Here is a 21,627-nt window from a genome sequence, read left to right on the forward strand (position 1 = left end):
TCAATACGATGTAGGTTTGATTCACTACAAAATTTTCATGCAGATTTGAATTTAAAAAGTAATATTTTTTGAAACAATGAAGTATCGTCGATTTCGTTGCACTTAAAACACTTTACAAATGTTGTATCAGTGATTCTTTTTTCCTGATATTTTTTCAACTTTTAGCTTCAACTGATGAAAATTTTAAACGATTATGTATAAAATTGTTCAAACCACATAAAAATAACGTCTAATTTTCATATTTGAAAATCGCTAACTTTATTGTATTTAAAGCCAATTTTTTTCAAATACCCCAGTCATTTTTAAATTTACTGCACACAAATTGCAGGAAAATACATTTTCTATTCGTTTTAAATCAATTCATTTTGAAACAAAAATATTATAGATATTCCAAAATTTTCTTTACATTTTTATAAGATTTTTGCAATCCTTGGATATTAGAAAGAGGAAACGTCATAGAATGCTACTTTCAGATCCTTGTAGATCACGTCGTGCTTCATCTTTCGGAAAAAGTGAGGTCATTCTTATAACAATACATCTGATATTGTTACATAGCTTGTTTATTTCCTTCGATAAAAAATTTAGGTGGGTGTGACATGTTTTATTCTATGTTCGTCTATTGTTTTTTATCAACGCAACTAATGAATTTGTAGGTTTTATTCAAAAAATAATTATGGGGAGGAAAGCAGTTTCCGAAACGAAAAAAATTGCAAATTATTGGTTTGTTCAAAGCAAATAAAAACCAGACTAAAATATCTAAATTATTGAACGTAAGTAGATGTTGTGTACAAAATACTATTATTGCTTACCATAAAAGTAAGGCGGTGAGAAATAAGAAAAATACAGGAAGACCACGCGCAACAAGTTCTCGAATTGATAGAATTATCATTCAAAATGCCAAACAAAATCGTAATATAACAGCAAATAGTATTAAAAGTCGATTAGATCTAGAATAAAAGGTTAAAATATCTAGATAAACAGTCAACAGGCGTTTACTTGAAAAGAATTTGAAGTCTCGTGTCGCAACTCCCAAACCTCAACTAACCTTTGTAAATTATAAAGAAAATTTTGGAATATCTATGATATTTTTGTTGGAAAACTGATTGATTTAAAATGAATAGAATATGTATTTTCCTGCAATTTGTGTGCAGTAAATTTAAGAAATGACTGGGGTATTTGAAAAAAATTGGCCTAAATGCAATAAAATTAGCGATTTTCAAATATGAAAATTAGACGTTATTTTTATGTGGTTTGAACAATTTTATACATAGCCATTTGAAATTTTCATCAGTTAAAGCTAAAAATTGAAAAAATACCAGGAAAAAAGAATCATGCCGTCATATACTGATACAACATTTGTAAAGTGTTTTAAATGCAACAAAATCGACGATACTTTATTGTTTCAAAAAATATTAATTTTTAAATTCAAATCTGCATGAAAAGCAAATTGTTGATAATGTATTCAATGGGGAAAGCGGCTTGTGAAACGGAGATATGGGGTTGGGCACTGCAAGAAGGAATGGAAAAAATACAAGCAAAAATAGTTAAAATGGTACTTGGTATCATCATAAATACACTAGATTATATAAGGGAAATGGAGGCAGGGGTAGAAGGATTATATCTGGAAACAATAAGGAGGGCGACAAATTACATAGGTAAGATTACTGAAATGGATCACAAAAGACTTCCAAAAATATGCTTAAGGGAGGAAATGAGAGGGATAAGGAATAACAATCGTACAAGATGGCGGAAGGAATGGATGGAATCGGGTACAAAGGCAGGAAATGGCGAGCTAAATAGATTAATGAATCAAGGGTTGAAAATGGAAAAACTTATGGAAATAACGGAGAGAACCTTAAAAATAAGAGCAGAACAAGAAATCCAAAAAAGATGAAATAAGATAGATGAATCAAAATATTGGAATCACTACAAGAAATGAAAAAAAAAACAATAAGAAGGGAGAAATATTGGACAGAAAAAGGAAGCGAGGAGCATCTGAAAGAGGAATGGGCAAGGATAAGATGCGGGATCATAGGAAAAGAGGGGAAAAAATACTATACTAATCAAATATGTAGAGTATGCGAGAAAGAGGAAGAAGACCTACAACACATCTGGATATGCGAGAAGGCGAGGAAGATTATAAGAAAAGAATGGGTAAATGCGGTGGATGACTGGAGAGGGTAGAGGAAAGGAGAAGAATTAGTAAGAAAATTAGAAGTACTAGAGGGAAGGATGGTGGGTGCTCTATTGTGTGAATCACACATACAATAGAGACACGCTAACTTCCGGCGTCCACGTGGCGCCCGCTGAAAACGTCAATATCGCGTCGATGCTCTCTGCAGCAGCGCTATAATAGAGACGGCTAATGGAAGCACTGGCTACAGACGCCAATAGTGGTAGGCAGTAAGGCTGTACACAACCACTCATCAGACAAAACCTATACATCTGATTGACTGTTCGCAAATTCTCTGGGAGCATGAATGAGGGGCCCTATAAACGGATATTGCCTACGAATGAGATGGAACCCTATAAACGGGTATTTTTTCCAAGCGGGTTATGAATGAGGGGGCTCTATAAACGGGCATCTCCCGAATGGATGTGAAACCAGAGGAATGACGGATTAGTCGATCAGACACAAAGCAGAACTTTACCAGTCGGTAGTGAGAGCAATCACGAGAGAGTTTACCCTAGATTGTGTGTGTGCCGACTCTGGAGATTACAATCGTAAAACCAGTCTTGCACTCCTAGGCCGCCAGTAGTTTGATGGAGTCGGACCCAGCTTATAGCCAGCATGAGAGGCTCGCCCTACGCAATGGTAAAGCGCCTAATAAGTGCCAAATCTCGCTCTCTGTAGTAATGCCGATTGGCGATCGGAAGGGCCCTTGCTATTGGGAGGGGGGGGGCGGTCGAGGCCACCGGACTCTAGGCACTCTAGGTCAGGGAGTCTACTCAGGAAAGATTGTAGGACCGACTATACCTGGTAATTAGTTCGGACCACTAACCCGTAAAACACATAATAGAATGAAGGAGGTAAAGAAAATTTTGCAGGTACAAGAGTGCCGCCTGCACCCATCGACTCAGGAGAGTCACTGGAGCTGCCCGGCTCCCCCGTTACACCAGTAGGAAACCTGGCTAGTGGACGGGTAATTGCGACAGGAAAAAGGACAGGGTTGACGTCACCAGAATCCTGGGATGCTGGGGAGAGTAAGATGCGAGAGCAACTGCTCACCATACACAGCGTCCTAGGATAAATGACGGAGAAGACAAACGTCCAAAGAATGAATCGCGTGATTACGAACGATATGGCTGCGATATATGAGACTGTAGAAGTTTGTATATATGAACTGAAGCGAATGCAACAGATCAGACAAAAGACGAATGTAACGGAAAGACGAGCGAATATAATGGAGAAAACTCCAGGACATAAAAGGCGACGGCTAAAACAGACCCCAAGTCCAGACCAGGTAGATGTCGAAATACGGAGAACGCTCCTAGACGTTGCTGCCACACAGCAAACGCCGGGGGTGAATGCCGAAAACCAACAGATACCTGACGAGGGGGACACCACGCATACCACTCAACAGACTCCTTCGGAAGATGTTGAGATGAGAGCGGAGGTGTGAGAGGACCGGGCCACCGTCGTAAAAAAGAAAAATAAAAGGAACAAGAAAAAGACCGAAAACGAGACGGTACAAAAGACGACAGACAGACACAGAAGCCGAGGATCGGAATGTTCCAACGGGAAAACCAGGCGCGGAACCATTCTGATCAAGCCGGCGGAAGGACAACTGTACGCCGATGTCTTGCGGACTATCAGACAGAAGGTAGATCCCAAGATAGAGAAGGTAGACGTTCGGACGATTAGAAAAACCAAGGACGGTGCTATATTGATGCGACTGGAAAAGTCGTAAGGACAGGACTTCCAACGGACACTTCAGAACGTATTAGGATAGATTGCGACAGTAAAAGACTTAACTTCCAGGGTGACGCTGGAGTTTGCTGACTTGGACTGCGTCACAGCGGTACAGGACATCGCGAACGCGATAAATCGTGAACTAAACACGGGTTCGGAACGGAAAGTGCATCTCTTTGCGCCAAATGCATATGGGAATGCGCGAGCCGTTTGCGAGTTCGACACAACGGAAGCAACGAGACTGATAGGCAAACAACGCATCAAAATAAGATAGATGAATTGTCGAGTTCGACTCCGCATTCATTCTCAAAGATGCTTCAAATGCCTCGGGTACTGACATACGCGGAAGGAATGTAAAGGGAATAGAAAGAACTGCTGCATGAAATGCGGACAGACGGGTCACGTGGGCAAGGAGTGTCAAAACACTATTGACTGCTTCCTCTGTAAGGGAATAGAAGGATAGAACCTGGATCACGTGTCTGGATCAGGCGGGTGCGCTGTATACAGAGCAGCACTGACGGAACTGAAGACGAAACAGAAAAAATTATCCTGCCGATACTACAATGCAATGTGAACAAGAGTAGCGTAGCACACATGCTACTCTCTCAAATTGCGACGTAGACGAACGCAGACGTGCTTGTTATAAGCGAACAATACAGGGACAGACCTGAGCCATCGTGGTTCGCTAGAAAATCGAACACGACGGCGATATGGGTACGCGGACATCAGACGCGAATATCACCGGCGACATAGACAGGCACAAAGACAAAGAAACAGATATGACGAAGAAGCCTTAGAGGCATACAAACTTGCCAGAAAAAGGCTAAGACAAGCTATAACAGACAGCAAACGACAATGCTGGACACGACTGACAGACGAGGTGGACTCGGACTCGTGGGGGATGGGTTACAAAATCGTGACCCGAAAACTAGGCGTCCGAGCTCCACCGGAGACAAAAGACGCTAGGACAATGGAAAAGATAGTTGAGGGCCTTTTTCCAGCTCATCCTGACAGAATCGATGACATGAACACGGACGAAGAAATGGAATGTCCTTGCTTTACAAGAGAAGAGCTCATATGAGCGACAACCTTGCTGAAGATGGACCAGACGGTATACCGGGTGAACTGCTACGGTATGTAGCGACTCGACGGCCCGACATACTCTTGCATTTGTACAGTGGGTGCCTGACAGCGAGTGTTTTCAGTAAACTCTGGAAAACGCGAGGTTGGTACTCATTGGCAAAGGCAAGGGAGACCCCGACAAGCCGAATTCGTATAGTCCCTTGAGCCTCCTCAACACGACCAGCAAATTATACGAACTGCTACTGAGACCAAGACTGAATGCGGCGGTGCAAGCCGCTGGCGACCTATCGGATCGACAACACGGTTTCCGGAAAGGACGCTCAACGATAGGAGCAATTACAGACGTGAGACAGGTTGTTGACAGAATAAACGAGATTTATTATGGAGCCAGACCAATAACGCTCCTAGTAACATTAGACGTAAAGAACGCCTTTAACTCTGCTAGGTGGGTGGATATTCTGAGAGCACTAGACGGCTTTCAGATACCCACCTACCTTCTAAGAGTCTTGAAGGATTATTTAAAGGACCGAAGACTGACGTACGAAACGACGGAAGGACGGAAGTATCGGAAAATTACAGCGGGGGTGGCTCAAGGATCCATATTGGGTCCCGACCTCTGGAACGTACTGTACGACGGATTAATAAAGCTCGACATGCCTCCGGACACGCGTCTGGTCGCCTACGCTGACGACGTAGCAGCCGTAATAACGGCCCGCGACACACATCAGGCTCAGCTCAAACTGAGCCAGGTGATGAGGCGTTTGGACGGGTGGATGGCGGACCACGGACTGAGCCTGGCTCTTTTTAAGACAGGTTTATTGATACTGAAGAGACAGAGAATAGACACGATAATACCGATGACGACTAGGAAAGATTGCAGGACCTACTAACTTCATAGGAATGGAACGACTGGAGACCATAAATGAGGTAAAGTACCTGGGGGTGACTCTAGATACGAAACTGAACTTTTGGCTCCACATACGAGGCGTGACCGCCAGAGCCAGCGAAAGGACCGAGACGAGTATACGAAGACTGCTAATGGGTGTAACCCCACACTACATCATGCTTTATGTAGCAGAGGCATGGGCCGCCTCGTTACGGGTGAGGAGACGCGCAAAGACTATGACGAGCGTACAAAGAACGGGGGTGCTAAGAATCGTGTGCGCGTACCGAACAGTTTCGGAAAACGCAATATTCGCGATCGCGGGCGTTATCGCGATCGACCTCTTGGCAGGCGAGAGGAAACGCATTTACGACCACATAAGCCCAGACATCTCTAAGGTGAACAAACTGTTGAATACTGTGATAAAGTTCTAACCGCCGAATATTAAAAGAGAGATCCCACAGTATCATAAATGCCAAGAATACAGGCATACAAAAAATTACTATTTTAAAAGCGCAATCTGTTCGAAATGTACGAAACAACATGCAACAAAAAACTGTCCTATAAAGGAAAAAATTTAAGAAGTAAGATGTGCTAATTGTCAAGGTAATCATACTGCAAGCTACAAAGGATGTCTAATTCGCAAACAATTACAGCAAAAACTTTTTCCCAAACTAAGAGAGAAAAACCTTCGTTCTAAACAGTAAACAAGCTCAAAATAATACTAATACAAATTCAAATTTAACTGCCAACAGAATTAAAACAAACGTAACATATGTTCAAGTGTTATCAAAACAATATCATGAAAATATAAAGGTAGAATTAAATGAAACAATTACACAGGTTGATCCAAGTAAACTCTCAAGCGATAACAACATCAATAACACAAATAAACTTGAACATATGATGGAGCAACTGATACAAAGAATAAACACTATGCTCAATCTCTTAAGCGTATTAGAAAATAAAATAGCAAAATGGATAGGTTAAAACTCACTATCTGGAACGGAAACGGTCTTATGCAAAGGCACTTGGCATTAAAAACATTTTTAATCCATGAAAATATAGATATCATGTTGATATCAAAAACACACTTTAGATATGACGTTTAGGTGCGAGGTTCAAAGCGGATAGGTAGTGTTTTAGGTAAGTGCGAGCTCGAAAAGTATACGATAACTAGAACGAGGATAGAATAATAGCTATTTGCATGCATAGGGTAGTTAATAGTTTAAGTATATTCTTACCTTGAGTTTTGCTTGTTGATAATTAGTTGCAATAAATCTCTATTAAAGTATTCGAGTGGTACGCGGTCTGATTCGAAAGGTAAAGTTAAATAAATAATACCGGATATTCCGGATATTAAGTTTAATATACAAATACACTTATACTTAAGTAATTCAGGTTTTAATCAATACAATATTTTAACTGACAAAGTTCAGGTTTATCGGAATATTAAGCGAGACAAGAGTTGAAGATCGAGCGTAACGAGCTAACAGAAGAGACAGATCGTAAGAGAGCGAGTACAGCGGTGGAAGGTTCCTTTTTTATCCACGCTACCAAACCCTTCCCTTGACTTAAAATGAGGACACTGATTCATAAAAAGTTATTGCGATAAATGCTGATCCACGGCTCACAAGTCCCTCGCTTCGACGTATCAGGGCACGTTTCCCCATTGTAATTCGGTCACTCCCGTTCACGCTGGTGGGTATCCATTATTCGAAAAATTGTTTTATCAATATTTCTCTTTCAAATTTCGGATTTCGCTTTCAAAAGATAGGCTTCTATGATTTGCTGGTGCTGACCGCTGCCCTGATATTCAATGTTGGTTAGTTATGGGTCGGGGACTCACCTAGCCGAAAAGGCGACTCCCCTGGCAGTTTTTAGCGTCCATGCTAGTCGTGCCACCTATTTGATTTAAGTTCCGAAATTTTTAAGCTCAGATCGGGTCTTCACAAATTAGCGTTCAAATTGTTGAACTTCAGAATTCAAAATTCACAAGTTCAAAATTCAAAAATTATGGTTCAAAAATTATTCAAAGTTTATCGAACTATTCAAAAATTAGCTTGATCGTTATGCGAGTTTTGTTTTCTGGTTAGGGACTTTGTAAGGGGCGATTTCTTTCTGCTGTAGTTATCAACTGTCTATTTATTCCGTCTCGCCCTTACAGGTACTTCTACCCTCGGCTCGATGACTTTTCTAACAAAATTTTCGAAAACTTTGTAGATTTTCCTGCTAGATACCAGGGCTGTTTCAGGGCAAGGCCATGCATGGCTCTACTCCAGAACAACCTCTATTAACGGCTTCCTTCATTCCTTTAATTCTTTGCAGTCAAAGAGAACATGGCTTTCGCTTTCAACTTCTCCACAGTTACACAGTTGGTCTTCACACAATTCTCTTTTATAGAGGTATGACTTAAAAGCACCATGTCCAGTTGTTGCGCAGAAGGTGAAAGAAAAGGCGGGATGTTTCGATTCGATTTATTCTGCTTAACTGAAATCGGATTACACTCTGAACCAATGTGACACGTTCTGGAGAGCACTTGATCGTCAGACCGTCGAAAGCGTTCAGGACAAAAGAAAGCTCGGGAAACAGGCTCCTGTCGGGAGAGGTCACTGTCGAGCGCTCCCTGTCGGCCTCTCTCTAAGGCGTCAGCAATCGGCCCTGCCGCACGTCGGTAGCGGCAGGGCGCTGGGTGCGCTCTTGTTCCAAACACCAGTCATAAACTGTACTGTGTATTGAATGGGATTTAGTGAGTCTGACTGGTTATGAGGTGAAGTCCAATTCGATCACTATGGGCTTGTGGTCACTGGTGGTTCATTCTTTCACCGTCCAGCTAGCCAAGAGGCTTAATAGATTTGACGTGTGCAAAGTCACATCAATGTCCGTCTCCCTCCTTGTGCTGTGTCACGTTGATAGCTGACTCTTTTTATTTGCCACTGATAGCCTGTATTGCTCTATGAATTCTTCAATGGTTTCTCCATTCTTATCCTGTGTATTAGACTAGATCTTTGACTTAACGTTGGCATCCATTCCAATTAAAACTCTTTTGTCTTTCAATTACCTTAGAGTTTTAGCCAACTTGACGAGATAGATCTTTCTGCTGTGACTGAACTGATAATAGACGCTTACCAAATAAATTTCATCAAAGGTTCTGACTATTTGTGCGCAAACACAGTGGGAGTCACACAAGTTAGAAATATTGGTAGCTGTAACACTGTTAGAGTTGTAGACTATCGCGGCTTTAATCACTTCGTCTTTTTCGGCTCCATGAATGGCCATGATACCGCACATACCTGAAATCGCGTTATTCCAGTGGTAAGGCTCTTGTATTAGTGCTACCTGTATGTCTAGATTTCTGCTTATCATGATCTCTCCGAGCTCATCGTTGACTGTTTGCCTTCGGCTGAGGTTCAATTGGATGATCCTCAGTTTCTGGCCCAGTTTGAAATTTTGTAGGGCGTTTGAGTTAAACTTCTTAGCTAGTGGGCAATTGTCTTTGTTTTCGTTCGAATTAGGTAGTTGCGATGGAAATTGAATTGAGGCCGAAGTGTTAGAGCAATGCTCTGGTTTCTCTACGGTTATATCCTGCTTACGTTTTCTCGCATTTCTATACCTAGATTGGTTGACCATTTCGCTTTCGAGGTACAACGCAATATCTAGTTATAGTCTCTTAAGTTTTGGTCTTCTTTGAATCGCCTGTAGCGTTTCTAGAGTAGACCGTTCGATTTTACGTTTAATTGTTCGTTAGAGCGTGTATTCAAGTGTGCATTCAAATAAGCGAGTAGCGAGTGAATAGGTGAGCAATTGAACGTGTGCGAGTGCACATTTGAGCTTCGTTTCGTTACCTTTGCGAGTTTTTCCATAGTTTTCCATGGCTCTATAACTTACAATGATTTGAGCTAGCTGTTTTTCTAGCTTTCGTTTAACTTTTAATTATTTAATTTGATTATTTGTATCGATGTAACAATTTAAGAGCTCATAAAGTCTATCTAAGTGGAACGAGATCAATATTCGATTGCAATTGTAACATTTTTTGTTTTCCCAATTTCCGCATTTTAACTGAAAATTTCATCTACTTAAAACCAAATCTGATTTTACGAGAATATAAATCTTACATATTCATGAAAAGAATTTATTTAATTCTCAATTTTTATAATACAAGCAATCGAATTCCATTGTAAGCTTTTTACGAAGAATCATAAATAATATAATTAAATAAGATTTTCCTCTCTTTTAAATTCAACGAAAATGATTAAAACTACTATAAACCATTGAAGTTATATACGATTTCAGGAATATAAAAAGATTATGTGGAAACTAAAAATAATATATTACGTGCAGTGTTAACACCTTATATCATGGTTAACTTTCGTCCAATGCATATAATGAATATTTTATTCCTTTTTCTGATAAAATGAAAATTAAAAAACATATAAAGCACTAAAAGTAAACGTAATTAGCGATTATCGAAACGATGATTTTATATTCATGAACTTCTTATTCCATCAGGGTGATGCTGGTATATGAAAGATTTTTTTCTATTAATGTTATTACTTGAAAATGTTTATTCATATTCACACTTATTGATAAAATATTATAATAAAAATTAATGTTTTGATTTATAGGATTCAGTTTACGACCACTAGGCCTGAATGAAGATGCTGTTATGCTGATCAGTTATCCAGGCGAACTGTTCATGAGACTATTGAAATTGATGATCTTACCACTTATAATAGCTAGTTTAATTTCAGGTAATGTTTCACAGTTTTTAATATCGTATGTAAACAATTGGAATACTTTTTATCTTTATACAGGGTCAGCAAGTTTAAATGCCCGCATGAATGGAATGATTGCAGTTCGTACTTTGGTTTATTTTGTTTTAACGTCTTTACTGAATGCTATCCTTGGAATCAGTTTCGTATTAATTATTCATCCTGGTAATCCTGGCTTACGAGAACCAATTTCACCATCAGCAAATGATAGAGTTGTAAATATTCTAGACAGTTTATTGGATCTTGGAAGGTTAGTAAGTTGTAGATTATATCTTTTGAAAATAATGTAACTCTTCTTAAATGGCAGATAAAATACAGAACATTACGAATTCCTATTTTTAAATTATTGTAAAAGAATAGAAAACATTTGTGTTGATATCAAGAATCGACATAAAATATACATATGTACTTGAAAACATTACAGAATTAGAAGCTGTACGAGGTTCGTTCAATAAGTCCGTGACTTTAAATAAAAAAAACACTATTTATTTAAATAATTTTAATTAAATATTTATTTTTAAATATTTTTTATTTATTTCTATTTATTTTTTTAATAATTTCTTTTTCAACATAGTCCCCTTTCCATTATATGAGCTTTTTTACGCCCTCTGAAAAGTAATTTTTATCAAACTCCTCAACATACTCATTTGTCGCAGCAATTACGTATCTCTTCGTTGGAAGACAATCTTTTATCCGCAAGCCAAATTTTCATATCAGCAAACAAAAAAAATCAAAAGGAGTCAAATTTGGAGAATAAGGTAGATGAGCTAATATTTTGGAGCATAAATAAAATATTTTGGCCGTTCCGATGGAACTTGTGTAAGCTGGTACATTGTTGTAGTGGAAAGAACATTTTTTTTCGTCATATAGACCTACTTTTCCTTCAGTATGGCATCAAATTGGTCTAATAATGAGGTATAATATTCTTCTGTAGTACTTTATCCACTCTGTAGGTAAGATTGATATTACAACACTTGAGTTCTAAAAAATTGTAGACATACCTTTTCCGGCTGGTTGTACCGTCTTAGCTTTTTTCAGCGTAAATTCACCTGGCCCAGTCCATATTATCAACTAATTTTTTGTTTCTGACGAACAATGAATCCATGTTTCATTAACAATAACATAGCCTCACAAACTCCTTTGAATTAGGTTGAAACATGCTTAAATATTATTCAGACGTAACCACACGAGCTCGCTTGTTATCAGCTGTGAGCAAGCGCAGCACCTATCTTGCAAATAACTTTTTGATGTCTAAACATTCATGTAAAATGTTCTAAGTGCATTCTACTGAAATGTTGAGACCCTCATTAATCTCACGCATTTTCCATTCACGACTGACAAGTATAATGTTATGAACTTTATCTACCATGTCTTGAGTAGTCACCTTTTTTGGATGGTCAGAACGTTCAGTATCACTTGTACTCTTACGGACACAACGAAATTCAGTAAATAATTCTTGAATCATGCCATGCGATAGAGCAGAGTCTCCATAATATATCCTGAGCTTTTCTTCAGTTTCTTTGATTGATTTTCCCCATAGGAAATAATGTTTGATAAGCATACGAAACTCATGTTTTTCCACGATTTTGTTTACACAATGAAAAACTAAATTCAAATAACTGTAAAAAATTTCTAAAATACCGTATTAACTTGAAATATTGTATACGCATTTATATTAGATGTGATTCTCTTACAGTGTAAGATATGTTACGATAACATCAACATCTTCCGAAAAGTCACGGAATTATTAAACGACCTCGTAAATACAAATCATATAAAAATACTTGTTTATACATTCGTGCGTAAAAGTATCCGGCCAAAGATAATTTTGTTTTAATAATGTTTAAAGAATGTAAAATAGAAACACAAATATACCTTCGTCAAGTACTTTTATTATTTTATCAACCACGTGACCTAAACATTTATTGTAATTATTAACAAAATTTTATAATTTTGTAATGGAGAATCTTGGCTGGGCTGATTTCGTCCGTTTAGCTGTCGTCAATTCCCGCGCGCCGCGCCAAGCTGTGAGTGTGTGCGTGTGGCACGCATACTCATGCTAGGATTTTGTTTTCGAGGTGCTGTGTACGGGTTGAATTGACGGCTGGAGCGATCGAAATGGCGCGGAAGAGAAAGAAAAAAAGAGAGAGAGCGAGAGAGAGAGAGAGAAAGAGCCCTCTCTAGTTGCGGATCACCGCGAAAATTTGGAAGAGTCTCTGCTGGGCTTTCACGCGCGCGGATTTAACCGAAGTTAATGGTTTTCCGGAGTTGTCCCCGCGACCTCGTCAATGTTCATTTTCGGAGACGTGCGGGTGCACGGACGAGAATTGGAGTATTGTGCCTGGGTCGCGCCCAGCCGTGCCCCGAAGGATACCCGGTACCGGTTCGTATGGGTAACCGGCGAGGTGCGCGGGTGCGCACGTGAGCGAACTTTATTACTGCTGCAGACACCAAGCAACCGAAGTGCAGTGGGAACAACGGCAATCGCAGCGGAAGTAACAACAACAACAACGAGCGGAATAACAGGTTGAGGCAGAAACATTGGTAGAGCGAACAAGAGGGTGAGCTAGAGAACAAAAAGCGACGACAATAACACCAGCGAGGTAGTCAGCGAGAAGGAGCACACCAGTGACGTCAAACTGCGAATTATTCTAGTCGTCAGAGAGGCTGAAGGTCGAGGTCAGTGCCGTGCTCTTTCTTTTCTCTCTCTCTTGCATGTTTGGGCGCCAGCTGATGGGTGGGTAGTGTGACAGATCTGCCGGCTACCCCGTTGACGAAATAATGGCGGAAATTATTTATCGGGCATTCATTGTAATAATTAGCTTTAAAAAAGGAATCGGCAGGCTGACCAGCCACCGATTCACCTTCGCGCTCGCATTTGTTATTGTGCCGCTTATAGTATATCGGCGTAAGATCGCCGTCTTGTAATCGATTGTTGACAAGTAAAAGATTAGTGTGTTAATCCACTGTTGTGTTTATTCGTCGCTGTATCACTCCTCATCCCGACTTCGAATCTATGCATTTAACGTGGTTGTGCTTGACGCGTTATTCAGTCGTGGGAACGTCTTTTGCTTCCCGAATCCCCAAATAAATAATTTGTGCGGACGGCTGCGAGCTACCCAGACGGAAACGGCTGTTGATCTCCGTTACAACTTAAATAATATATTTTGCTTATTTATAAGTTTCCGGCCAAACGCTACGTAGATACAATTATCATCGCATTGTTAACATTATCTGTTGCAAGTGTGTAAGCACTAGAATTGTATTTCTGTTACACTTCGTAATTAATATCAATCAGTAAATACGCCGAAGCGCATGTCTTTAGATATTCGAAAAGTTGTGATTAAATTACACAATGAAGAAAAAGTTTCATTGAATGGCAAAAATGTTGGTAATAATTTTGGTAATCGAAAAATCACCTGTGAACGATATAATAAATGAATTCTAGAATACTCACACTCTACAAGATAAAAAAATTTCCTGGGAGATTAAGAAAAATCACTAATTGTGTTGATAAAATGATTAAAAGAAAAGCTGTTGTAGATGTAAAAAAGAATGCTGCCATCATTGCACGCGAATTACACGAAAAAAAATAAAGCAGACATAAATCAAAGTTCTATTGCACGCAGACTGAGAGAAGTACGAGGGTGGTCCGATAAGTACTTAGTCTCACCGCCCGATGGCGCCACTCTCGTAAAAGAAATATTCTATCACGTAGTACAACCTTCTCGATGGTTACTGTCAAGATTCCAGCCGGATCGGAGTTGTAGTTTATTTTTGAGAGCGTGTGAAAGCAAGTGTGTCCGTTGATTTTTGAAAAATGGAAAAAGAGCAGTATCAGTCGGTGATTCGATTCTTGTTTTTGGAAGAGAAATCGCGCAGCGAAATCAAAAAGCGCTTGGAAGCTATCTACGATGACTCTTCTCCTTCGATGGCGACCGTCAAGAATTGGCTTAACGAGTTTCAACGTGGTCGCACGACGATTTTTGAAGAGCCACGTCCAGGTGCTCCGAAAACGGCTACCACGGAGGATAACGTGACAAAAATTCACGATCTCGTATTGGCAGATCGACGATTGAAGGTGCGCGAGATAGCTAACATCGTAGGCATCTCAAAAGACCGCGTGGGTTATGTCCTGCATGAAATTTTGGGCATGAGAAAGCTGTCGGCGCGATGGGTGCCACGTTTGCTCACTCCAGACAACAAGCGCAACCGTGAGACAACTTCAGAGCAGTGTCTGACGCTGTTTAAGCGTAATCCGCAGGAGTTTCTGTGTCATTTTGTGACTGTCGACGAAACATGGATCCACTGGTATACACCAGAGATCAAGGAACAGTCGAAACAGTGTACTTTACCCAGCGAAAGTGCTCCGAAGAAGACGAAGACTGCCCCATCGGCTGGAAAGGTGATGGCCACCGTTATCTGGGATTCACAAGGTGTGATCTACATCAACTATCTAGAGAGGGGCAAAACGGTCACAGGGCTGTACTATGCCGAATTATTAGGCCGATTTGACGTAGAATTGCAGAAAAAACGGCCCCATTTGGCGAAGAAAAAAGTGCTCTTCCACTATGACAACGCACCGGCTCACACCTCCGCCGTCGCCATGGCCAAATTTTGTCGAATTAGGCTACGAACTGCTGCCCCATCCACCGTATTCTCCAGATTTAGCCCCGTGCGACTTATTTTTGTTTCCAAACTTGAAAAAGTCACTCGCCGGGCAGAAATTTGAGTCGAATGAGGAGGTAATCGCTGCCACGGAAGCCTACTTTTCAGACCTCGAGGAAACGTATTTTTCAGACGGGTTAAAGAAGTTGGAGCATCGCTGGGCCAAGTGTATCGAACTAAAAGGAGACTATGTTGAAAAATAAAACGCCACTTTTCCAAAATTTTCGTTTTTCTTTTGTAGGCTAAGTACTTATCGGACCACCCTCGTAGGACTTTTTAAATGTGATTTTATGAAAAAAACCACTTATTAGCTTGAAAAATAAGGCGAGATTAGACTTTGCAAAAGTAAACCAAACCTGAACTGTTGAAAACTGGAAGATAGTGCTGTTTTGGAATGAAATTAAAATTAATTTGTTTGGAAATGATGGTAGAAGGCATATACGGTGACGAAAAGGTAGATATGATTTCCGATATCAAATACCGATTGTGAAACGTGGTGGACATAGCATTATGCTATGTGGTGAATTTTCTTCTAAAGACGTAAGTCCAATATTTGAAATAAAAAGTACTCTGGACTCTCCTATGTACACGGATATTATATTACAGCAAATATTTCTTACGCTTGATATAACATGCTAAGAGGATGGATATTCTAGTAAGATAATGAGCCAAAATCAACCGATCCATCGATTATAACTCCTTCAGTACATTTTTATTAAGGATGAAATTCTAGTTTTTAAGTAGCCAAGTTATTCTCCGGACTTGAGTTCTATAGAATATTTGTAGCAATAGTTGAAATTATGATTAAAGGCTAAAAATTATGCTAATAAATGTGCTTTGTGGGAAAACGTTCAAGAAGAGTGGAAAATATCTCTCATGATAGAATTATCAAATTTATTGACTCAATACCTCACCGATGTCCTATTGCAATAGCTTCTAAGGGCATGGCTCTAAAGAATAACTATGTTACATTTAAGATTATTTTCAGTTGTTTTTTTTTGCATGTTGTTATATTTTTGCTATGTATAAGTGCCAAATTCGTAGTTTTTTAGCTAGTTATGAAAGAGAAAGAGTTGTTATTTTTGGATTGCAATTTTTTTATTATTTCAAATAAATGTTTGGATTACATGGTTTGTTACTTTACTTAGATATATTTGTGTTCCTACTTTACATTTTTTATAGATTATTAAAATATAAAATTATCTTTGGCCGAACATTTTTGCACGCAACTATAGATCTTTATGAGACAATATTTTCTGTATGAAATTCTTGTTCATGATACGTAGTTTCTATTATATTATTTCTATTATTATGATATTGTCATTTATTTATTATATTGCTCATAATAAATTGCATAATAAAATTGCTTTTTCTGTTACTTTGAGCAATTGACATATGCATTTTAAATTTGACGATATCAAATTTACAAGAAAGAATTTATAAATTTAGACAATCTATCTATGATTAGAGGAAAATGTTTAAATTAATATTAATTTTGTTGTTTTTTTGATTTATTTTGTAGATTCCATTGGATACAAAGCCAATCGATCATCAACCAATTAAATAATTTTTGAGTATCTAATATATGGTTTTATCAACCACATATTTTAGCTTCTTTAAAGTCGATATTAATCATGTTTTTTCGAGTTGACTAAGAAAATATAGCAGTGATGTTAGATACTTGGGAATATTAATTAAATCACATATAGGTTTTTAATTGGTCGATTTTCAACAATACTTTGTTGGCTATTGTACATAATCGCGTCTTTCCCTGAGTTAAGTACTGAAGCGATTAAGATAAAATAATAATAGTGTAAGATAAAAAAAATTGGAAAGCTGGTGTAGCAAAGAAATAGGTTGTAGGCAGGTTAAAATTTTCACAATGGTTGTTGGTTGCTACTTCCTGAAAAATACACTAGGTGTTAGCTCGTATTGTCTTCTCGGTGTCTGCGTCTTGGTGTGTAGACACTATATAAGGGAGCCTTGATGACACCTTGACTAGGTTGACTTGACTAGATGGTCCGAAAAGCTCAGCTGCTAGTCCGATCAACTGTTAGAATAGATTGGGACGAGAAGTGATGATGCACTCATTTTTATACATAGGGCTGAGGTATAAAAGCGCTCTCCGATCCTTCCGTTAGTTCCAAAGGAAGAAAATAATCTCTAAAGTGTCAACCTCAAACTCAAGTTACTTACGAGGTGTGATCAAAAAGTAAGGTGAATTTTTATTTTTCTCAAAAAATATTTATTTATTCATCAATTTTTATTTTATCTCCTTCAAAGTAATCCCCCTCGGATATAATGCACTTGTGCCAACGCTTTTTCCAATCCTCAAAGCATTTCAAAAAATCATTTTTTGTGATCTTGTTTAGTTCATCCTTCGATGCCGTCTTTATCTCCTCAATCGTGGCAAAACGCCGTTCTTTCATGGGCCTCTTCAGTTTTGGGAACAAGAAGAAGTCACAGGGGGCCAGATCTGGGGAATACGGTGCCTGTGGCATCGTTACTGTGTTGGTTTTAGCCAAAAATTCGCGCACAAGCAACGATGTGTGAGCAGGGGCGTTATCATGGTGCAAAAGCCAATTTTTATTTTTCCACAAATTCGGACGTTTCTGGCGGATTGCTTCGCGCAAATTGCACATAACTTGCAGGTAATATTCCTTATTTACTGTTCTACCCTGTGGCAAGAACTCATGATGCACCACGCCCCTGCAGTCAAAGAAAACTGTAAGCAAAACCTTTACATTTGATCGAACTTGGCGTGCTTTTTTTGGTCTTGGTGATCCAGAATGCCTCCACTAGGACGATTGAGTCTTAGTCTCGACGTCATAACCGTATACCCATGTTTCGTCACCTGTTATAACCCTGTTGAGTAAAACTGGATCATCGTTGACGTCATTCAGTAGCTCTTGGGCGATGCTCATGCGACGTTTCTTTTGGTCGAAATTGAGCAATTTCGGAACAAACTTCGCTGACACACGTCTCATGTCTAAAACACTCGTCAAAATTGATTGGCACGAACCAAATTAGATGCCAATATCATCAGCAATTTCTCTAATGGTAATTCGACGATATCCCAACACTATTTTCTTCACTTCTTCAACATTCTCATCAGTTGTTGATGTGCTGGGGCGTCCAGAACGAGGTTCGTCGTCGGTGTTTTCTCGACCTTCTTGGAAGAGTTTATACCACTTGTAAACATTTTTTTGGCTTAAAGTAGACTCACCGTATGCCACTTTCAGCATTTCAAGTGTTTTGGAACATTTGATTCCATTTTTCACACAAAATTTAATGCAAACTCTTTGATCCATGTTTTTAGACAGCAGCAAATCGTGGAGCACGCAAAACACTTCTAACCTTGATGCCTCTCACAAACAAACCAAACATACTACAAAGCTGAAATTTGGAACGTATGTTCTAGACGAGTGTACCGACATAACCAAATAAAAAAGTCGAAGATCGAACGGACGTAGCCCGCTAAATTTCAAAATTCACCTTACTTTTTGATCACACCTCGTACATCAGAGCGAAAGTATTTGACGTCAGTACACAATTCGATGCTAGTTGAGACTTGTTCAACAAACAGAAAACAAGTATCGTCAACAATTGTGTTGCGAGTTAACCAACAGTAGAATTGGACTTGTCATCGAACTACATTGTAAGGATAGGACAGATGACAAAATATTTATGATTTATTTTTGCTAAACAGCAACGTCATACACTCCTTGTCTTCGACAAACTGGTTTAGCAAGAAAACGGTCAAATGAGAAATTCATGATAAAAAAGTAAAAAAAAAGCCCGTGCAATCAGAGCGAGCGAACTGAACAACTGTAATATGGAGAAATTTGAAATGGCGCAGTATTTATCAATATATGAAAAGATTTAATCAATTGTAAATATTAGTTCCAATATTTCAAAAGTCTTGATTTGCTTTACGATATCGTATTTACATTCAAAGATTTAAAAGATTTTAAAAAATTTGGCTATTGCGTATATTACATTTTCTCTACGAAAAGTTGCGTTTTTTGATTCATGGTGAATTGTAATACCAGAGCCTAAACGGGCAACAGATCTTATATTATGATTAGTAAAATCATTCTGGTACAAAAAATTATTAAATACCACTTTTTAAGAACAGTGCTTTGTTTTCTTTGCTTTTGTCGTAGAAAACGATGTACATAATGACCACTTATAGAAAAAACACCAGATATTTTAGCGTTTTGAAAAGCCGGAACTCGGTATGTTTAGCATACATGTGATTCTGGACACAAAAGCTAAAGAAATAGAAGATTTTTAAGTGGACTGTAAATTTCCCTAAAAGCGAAACAAAGGATTCAAATTGAAGTAGATGAAGCCTATGAGGCCTTAAAAACAATATATATGTAAAATACACAAAATACCGTAAAATTAATACACAAATTGATGATAAAAAAATAAAGTAAAAATGGCGTAAATAAATAGAGATGTAGCTTATATTACAATAACGTAAAATTAACTCAAGATCCACAAAATCGTATATTTAACAAATAATATTAAAAACAATTGTCTTATAAATAACTCGGATACTTTTCCTTAATAGATTGTTAATTTATTATCCATATTAAATAAAAGGTTTGTTTGAAACACACAGGCTACTGTCGAAGCTGCTACTAGACTATACATAGTTGTCGATGTTACCGCTATCAATACGAATTCTTTAACTAACAAAAGTCTCAATAAACATCTTCAAATAAGTACTATTAACCTCAAAAATATTAATTCGATTCGCGCTTTATTGAAAGTTTGTAAAGTTTGTCTAATAATTTGTGTTTGGGAGTTGAGTCGCATTTGGTACCTGGCTCATACTTGACGACTTACTAATGGTAGTTGGTAATATACCGCCGATGGTTAACAACTTATCGACGACTGCTGCATTTAGAACTGTGAAACTCAGTGAAAATTAATGAAGATTGGTTAGAAAAAAAACACTATTGTGTCTTAACAAGGCGGAGAGTTAAATGGAATATTATCACAGATTATTGGAGTCACTATGAGCTGAATGTGACGCAGAGCGTAAACGTCGATTAGAGGGTGGGGAGACGCTTCGACCTTGCAGAAAGTTGATTTTTAACTGAGCTACAACTTCATAATGAATTCCCTTTCATACCGAGACCCCTTTCCCGGGCAAAAAGAGACTTTCTTTTTGATATTTTATTTGTAAAGGCTTCAACGAAGATCGATCCGCCGTTTATTTTTTTCAAAAGTATCGATAAGTACTATTTTTGAAGCGGGTCATAGAGAATCCATAAAGTCGTAAGGAAATTTTTTTTAGAATCAATATATTTATATTAAACAAATTATATATTTAACAGAAATTTATACAGAATTATATATTTTAATCATAACTTCATAACATAATTAAATATTTAAAAAAATGTATACAAAATTATACACATTTTTACTTACATGCTTGTAAAAAGACCGTATTTGAGTGACGAAAAATACCGCGAACTTACACAGCATGAGTTTGCGAGTATACAGGTAGACCTTAGATGCCTCGTTTATTATACCACTTTAGCATAGAGAATCTTTATACCAGAGCAAGGTGTTTGAGTATACCGGTAAAAAAAACCGGTTCGAATGATTTGGTACTACAAGACCCACAACCTTTACGTAAAATATCATGTCAGTAGCACTATATTTTTGAACTTGAAAAGTGTATAACGAGATAGTACGGCTCGTCACCAATTATTTTGAGCACGGAAGAGAGGCAATATCGCTCTAAGCAATTGAGAGAGGATTAGAATAAGAGAAAGGAAAAATAAAAGGGTTAGACTTGTTAATTCCAATCTTTATTCTATATTCTATACATTAACTTAACGTACTGTACAATGAAAGCCCGATAATCAGTCAGCTCGTTGTCTGGCGCGATATCGTCTCGGCAACGACGTGAATACAGAATCGTCGTAATAGTTGGCGGACGGACGCCTTACTATTGCGGCACCTGGATACATGCGAGAACAACCGCCACATCTGAGAGGGAGAAAGAGAGAAAACTCTGGAAGGGTACTTGACCTTAATTTTGCAGCAGGTCTCCTTGGTGAGTGGGAAGTGGCAGGTCATCTTTTCTTAAAGGCGCGTCGTCACCTTCCCGGTGAGCAGCTTCCTCCTAGACTTCTTCTTGTCCTTCATTGCCTCTTTCCTTCTTCTTCTTCTCACTTCTCCTATTTGATTCTGCTTCTAACAATCTCCTTTGCCTGACTCTTCAACCTGACTGACTCTCCAACCTGACTGACTGTTCTTGCTCTCGCTCAATCGCTGATATCTTA

General features: G+C 38.5%; 1 protein-coding gene across 4 annotated transcripts in view; it reads left to right on the forward strand.

Annotated features, from left to right (window-relative positions):
- Positions 1-21,627, forward strand: part of LOC131666605 (excitatory amino acid transporter) — a 521,775-nt gene that overhangs the window by 20,390 nt on the left and 479,758 nt on the right. For all 4 annotated transcript variants that reach the window (XM_058939426.1, XM_058939436.1, XM_058939453.1 and 1 more), the window contains exons 2-3: positions 10,505-10,630; positions 10,694-10,901. In XM_058939426.1, coding sequence (XP_058795409.1) covers positions 10,505-10,630; positions 10,694-10,901 — 334 coding nt within the window. The remainder of the gene's footprint in view (positions 1-10,504; positions 10,631-10,693; positions 10,902-21,627) is intronic.

The sequence above is a fragment of the Phymastichus coffea genome, unplaced genomic scaffold (genome assembly GCF_024137745.1).
Source record: "Phymastichus coffea isolate CEN01 unplaced genomic scaffold, Cenicafe_Pcof_1.1 PCOF00004, whole genome shotgun sequence".
In the NCBI taxonomy this organism is placed as follows: Eukaryota; Metazoa; Arthropoda; class Insecta; order Hymenoptera; family Eulophidae; genus Phymastichus; species Phymastichus coffea.